This window comes from Anomalospiza imberbis, chromosome 1 (genome assembly GCF_031753505.1).
Source record: "Anomalospiza imberbis isolate Cuckoo-Finch-1a 21T00152 chromosome 1, ASM3175350v1, whole genome shotgun sequence".
NCBI lineage: Eukaryota > Metazoa > Chordata > Aves > Passeriformes > Viduidae > Anomalospiza > Anomalospiza imberbis.
This window is the reverse complement of record NC_089681.1, coordinates 106,870,038-106,876,192: the sequence shown is the minus strand read 5'-3', so window position 1 is coordinate 106,876,192 and position 6,155 is coordinate 106,870,038. Positions and strand designations below refer to the sequence as shown.

The 6,155-nt window shown below is 46.1% G+C and overlaps 1 protein-coding gene across 2 annotated transcripts in view; it reads right to left on the bottom strand.

The window, feature by feature from the left end:
* Positions 1-535: 535 nt before the first annotated feature.
* ZDHHC3 (zinc finger DHHC-type palmitoyltransferase 3) overlaps positions 536-6,155 on the bottom strand; it is a 34,074-nt gene continuing 28,454 nt past the window's right edge. For both annotated transcript variants that reach the window (XM_068204415.1, XM_068204424.1), the window contains exon 7: positions 536-4,522. In XM_068204415.1, the coding sequence (XP_068060516.1) occupies positions 4,280-4,522 (243 nt within the window). In that variant the 3' untranslated portion in view covers positions 536-4,279. The remainder of the gene's footprint in view (positions 4,523-6,155) is intronic.

Here is a 6,155-nt window from a genome sequence, read left to right as displayed (position 1 = left end):
GACTGCTGTGCAGCTCAAGGAACATTTCAAGCAAATCCTTCCTGGGCAATTCCCTCTCCTCCCAGCTTACCATGTGGGAAAATGTACCAGCACGTGCCTTTCCTTGTCTTTAGGGCTCAGAAAGAGCAAACCCAGCACAGTCTCCCCAAACACCATTCTTCATATATCTTCCTATCCCTCTTCTTTTGGGGGTTTTCAGGCATTTTTGGAAGAGGTGCCATCTCCAGCAGCATTCATTACTAGTGGTTCCCTAGAAATGCACAACCTCTATTCTTCCCCTTCCACCCTGAACGCTGCTGGACTACAGAAAAACTTCGATGGCAGTGTTCACCAGGAGCTCTTCCAGCCATAGTCACACTGAAGAAGACAACAGCTGTGCACAGCTGGAGCCCACCGCTGCACTGCATACCCCAGCAACTCCTGAGCCCACCTTTAGCAAGGGATTTCTCTGTCCCACAGTGTGGCCAGCAGCAGAGTGGCACTGGGTTTGCCAGTGTTTCCACAAGTAAAGAGGAAATCAGGTCACACAGTAGTATAGTGGGTAATTTATCTGTTTATTTAAAAGGCAAATGCTCAGGCATTAAGGCAATGGAGCAGAAGAAAGAAATGGTGACTACATCTGGTTATGTGCCAGCCCATAAAAAGAGAAGAGGGGGAAAAAAAGGACATAAAAAGGCAAAAAGGTTTTAACCACTCTTCAGTGTTTCAAAGATTTGGGGAACTCCCAGACGAGCATGCAGGTGGCTGCCAGGCCACAGAAAGGGGTCAAGGTTGCCTGACCCCTGCTGCCCCTCTGCCCACAGTGTTGTGTCACTCCACAGAAGCACAGGGTCCCCGAAAGGTTGCCTCCTGTGGTGGCACAGCAGGGAGTGGGAGCTCCTCTGCACAGGCAGAGCAGGTGCAGGGTCCATGTGCATCATGTCTGCAGAGTAGGGAGGAGCAAGTGGTGCTTGGCAGATGAAGTATTAGCTCTTTAGAAAGTACAACAGTGACCAAAGGCACGAAAGGAGTTACAAACAGCAAAAAATGTATTTTTTTCATGAGATGTAAATTCCCTATTTGCATAGAAAACCTGCTGCAGAAGACACCAGGTGAGAAGTACAAGAACACTTTCCACATATGCCACGACCCTGTCCATCACTTATTAACACCTCATGTCAGAGCAGTGATGGGATCTTCAGCAGACCATATCCCACTGAGCAGTGCAGAGGGAGCATCCTCCCTAGCCCCATAAATTTAGGGCACTACAAGCAGGTTCTCCAGGATGTCTTTCCTGGGACCTGATGAGTCAGCCAGGACCATAGCAGCATGGTCTGAACATGAAGGTATGCTCTAACAAAGGGCAAGAAGTGTGTAGAGGGAAGGGAAGGTAAACAGTGAGCTAAGCTTCAATTCCATGAAAATCATGTTTGGTCTCAAGCTACGAGTCAATCATTAAAGAAGGAGGTTTATATAAAAGCTGTGGATAAAACAGATTTTTCCAATTTGTGAAGACTTGTGATTTCTGACAGTTGTCATACTACATTGAGACAGAAAGGAGATACACCAAGGAGTACTGGGACTTTGGAAGGAGACAAGGGAGACTGACAGCCAAGAAACATCAGAACTGATTTTCTGGGCATAGGAAGTCACCCTACCATGTCTTGGGGGCACCACAGATGCAGCTGGCTGTCCATGCCCTGGGTAAGGTCCAGGGACACGTCCCTGTCTCATTCAGACTGTAACTGGAGGAGAGGAGATGACTGCTCTGACTCTTACCCTCCACTTCACACTACTTTTCTGTTTCCCCTATTAAAAAAAAAACAAACCCAGAAATGCCAGCACGTGAGGAACAACAGGAGAGGTGGGAAACAGAGCAAATGAAAACTGTTCTCATGATGAAGTAAACCAGGTTTGAGAGTGGAGGAGAAATTAGGCTGTCTCCATCCATGCCTACCCAAAGCCATGTCCCAGAGTAGGGTCCCTGTCCTGAGAAGCATCCCTGGAACGCAGCACATGGGTTCTCTCCCAGGCTGACACCCCTATACACCTGCCTCAAGGTGATTTTCAGCCAAGGACTAGTTCCTCCCTGTAGCACCATTCCCACTGCAGACACAGCCCCAGAGGCAGGGATGTTAAATGGATGTAGAGGTGGAGCAGCAGGGCAAAATTAGAAAACATGAGCTAAAAAGGGCACTCTTCCTCTTTCAACATCCCCATTGCTCCCTACAGGAAATCCCTTACAGACCTGTGTATGTCCCTGATGTCCCTCTCCTGTGGGATGCTGACAGAGATGAACATAGGCTAATGCAGAAGGAGGAGAGCTTCCTCCCTCAACACCCTGCTGCACAGGGCAAAGACATTCAAGACCTCATGTCTAAATGAGGATATCTCATTTCCCCTCAAATATGGTGTGTTTCCCTTTATCCCAAAGGTTATAAATCTGCAATTCCTAATGATGTTCTCTAGATCTACTTTTCACTGACAAAGAGACATCCAGAGGGAACAGGGAATGGGACAACTATTCAAAAGTACCCCCTGGATTTTGCTGAAGCTGTGCTCCTAACAGCCAAGGCACTCTTATTTGTTCCCACTACCTTTGCCAGAAAAAAGGACTGCTGTGGCAGAGGACAAGTCCAGGAGAGAATCTCATCCCCTGAATGCCACACAATTAATGCGCACAAAGATGCTTTCCGAGGGGTTAAAAATAAACAGAAAAAATCTTGCACAGATTCCATTTGATATTACTCCTATAAATAATAAAAACTTCATATAGGTCTTTCACAATACCATGCTTTCATCCCAACAACTCCTTTCTCTTCCTTTTGAGAGGAAGCAGTTATCTTTGGTTCAGGTTACAGGGGAGGGGGAGATAAAAGCAAGCATGTTCTGTGCAGGGAAACCAGTAGCATATTTCTAGTCTCCTGCAAATTTAATGACAATTAATCTAAGACATATTACAGAAGAAGAAAAAAATACACAAATGAAGAACAGGCTAAATTAAAAGTAGCCTGACATCTGGAAGATGCCAGTGTTTGCAGTGCATCTGAATGCAGCAGCTGGCAACACCTCTGCAGGACTTTGCTGCAACTACTGCCTCCTGTAGTGATGCCCTGTTCCAGTGATGGGTGTTCCTTCTACACGTTCACCAGCATTCCCCAGGGATTGGCTGCAAAATTAGTATAAGGAAACCTGGAATAATGGCACGTACTAGTAGGACAATGTTAAACCCAGTTAGATTAGGAGGCACAATTCATTGTTTACCAGTTCTAGCTACCAGGAAAAGAGAAATATCTAAATTAGACAAGTCAAACAGAGAGAGGTAGTACCTCCATCACAGGGTGCTCACATCGCCCTCTCTTTCACTGTAAAAAGTAGCCCTGGTTCCTGGCCTAGACTGCTTCCCAGCTCCCTGGGCTGCAGAGCTCAGCCAGGCAGCTCCCACTTCACACATCTTACATGCCAATGAACCACAGCCCCGGGGAAAACTTCCCCCCACCAGCACCAGCAGCTTGGCATCCCAGCCAACATTTGCCCCTTCCTGGCTGCACTGGCCCTGGGTCAATGCTCCCACCAGCCTGGCACCATCACAAGCCCACCATCACAAGCCCACCACCACCTCCGACAAGCACCACCAATCTCACAAGCAGTCTCACAAGCACAGAGGGTAAAAATTAACCCCTGGAGATATTTCAGAGCCCAAAGGAATCACACCCAGGGTGAGCTCATCCATCTGCTGCATCCATAGCCCTGCATCCCACCTCTGCTAAGACCAGTGCGCTAGCAACGTCCATAACCCAGAAGCAGCACGATGGGATGGGATGGGGTGGGATGGGATGGGATGGGATGGGATGGGATGGGATGGGATGGGATGGGCTGAAGAGGATGCATTTTTCCAGAAAACCTTCAGAGCTGGCTAATCTTGCCATCACACATTTAGTCTTCCAAAAGGTTGTAAGAACAAAAGATTAGCCAGGCTCCCTAGGATGGCACATTTCTGGGAACTGGAGCCAATCTATCTGACAATTATAAACTGTCCTTAAATGCCATGTAAGAAAGACCGATAAAGCAGTTCACACAAGTCAAAAAAGGAGCTTGTGAACCCCATCACTTATGAAGCTCTCTCTGGAGATTTGCACTGCTTCTGCTAGTGCTGTAGTGTCTGTTCCAGACCAATACTCCTGGATTTTTTAATGCACCAGAAAGTATGTTAAAAAACAACCCTTAAATCTCCAGCACAAGTAATTATTTTTTAAAAAAACCACCTGAAAGCTTCTCCTGGAGGAGAAGGACACTTTGCTTATTCACGCAATATTTGGATGGCAACATCTCGAGCCAGAAACTGCTCAATTTCTTCTTGGGTCATTATTTCAGACGCAGGAGCTGCTGCCACCACTTCAGCCGGTGCTGGGCTCTTGCAGTTCAGGTTTGAGAAAGGGTTGAACCAGCCCAGGGAGAAGGCACCTCCAAATGCCAGCTTCATTCCTTCCCAGCCGCTGATCTTCTCCCAGGTCGGTTTCTGGTTTTTAAGTCGCTCAATACCCTGCAAGAAGAGAAGAGTTTATGGTCGTCTCATGCTTATAGCAGGTTTTTGGGCACCAAGTGCTGTAGCACATGCAGAACTGCATACCTATAACCAGGTTGATGCTATTCCAGTTTGAGTTAACAATGAAGACAGACACTCTGCATTACTGAGAGTTTCATCTCCAAATTTAACAGCAAAACCCTCACACAAGATCAAGTCCATAGACAATCTGAATCTTGCTGATGTATTTTGTCATCAGTTGCCATTGATATTTAGGGTACAGGGATGGCTTCTGAAAAGCCAGACTTTTGGGAAACATAGACCTTTTCTCACATAGGTTTTGAATCTTTCCAAGGAGTGAGAAAATACAGTTACAACTTAAAAGTTTCACCTTCTTTGGGCATTTTTTGCAATAGTTGAGACACAGACAAAATACTGCACCTTTTCCCAGCAATCAGGAATTTACCACTGCCACACCTAGGCTAGTCACTAGAAGTTCACTCTGTGCCAGTTAAGAGCAAATATTTAAGAACACAACTTCCATTTACCAAATTGTCAAAGACAAATCGCAATGCAAGCCAGATAACCTGCTGGGAGGTGAGAAAAGCTGTACAGGTTAAAGTGGAGGCTTCAAAATGGGACTGGAGCCTTGGTCAGTCAATAGTCTGATTAATTCTCCCTCCAAGAATGTCACTTTTAGTAAAGCAAACATTTTGATTGTACTAAAAGAAGAGATCCATCAAATTTGGCTAGTGACCATTTTTTTTCCTGGTAGTCTTCTCCATGTAGAAATAGGGAACTAAAAATAATTTTCTCAATGATTTTTTTAAGGCTATCACTGTGTGGAATAGGGCACAATTTTTTATGCCTATTCTGTATAATGTAAGAGAGGAGTCAGATCTGCAGCTGTGTATGATCCACTTGTGATGATATACAGGTGACACACGGAAAGTCTGTTCTCAGAGAAGCAACAATACTGGATCCAAGTTTTGAGAAACTCAAGGAAAAGAAAAAAATGTGCAAATTTGGTTAAAACTGTAAGAAAGAACAGCTTTAGAAGAGCTAGAAGAGCAGTACACTTCTCACGTTCTAATTCTACAGACTTTTCTTGACAACACACAAAACATTCAAAGCTTTGCAGCGAGGGGAAAGGAGCACACGCAGCAGCTCAGCAGCACCACAGCTGCACTCGCTGTCAGCCTCACAAATAGACAACAGCAGCAGCTCAGTTTGCAGTAGCACTGAGTCAGCACGAGCAGACCCAGGACAAAGCACACCACAAACCAAAGCACTTCGTGCAAAGCTTTTTTGAACTTCATTCCTTCATTCACGCCCCGTTCCTCGTGCTGACTTAAGAGAAACCCAGCAGTAAACGTGCAGAAAGGAACGACTCAACACTGAATCGGAATTCCTCAGGGTTGTAATTTGGGGAAAAATCAAGCCCTGAAGGACTTTGAATGCTAAGCACAGGCCTGTAGCACCTCATCCTGCTCCCAAGCTTGCAAATGTACCATTTCAAGAGCTCCAGGGAGAATCCCCTGCAGCCTCTGGTCCCTTGGGATGCCACACTTTGTGTGCCACAGCCAGGGCCCGACCTTACCTCCCTGGAGCAGAATTTATGCACAGCAGACCCTTGGCAAAGTGTTCTAGC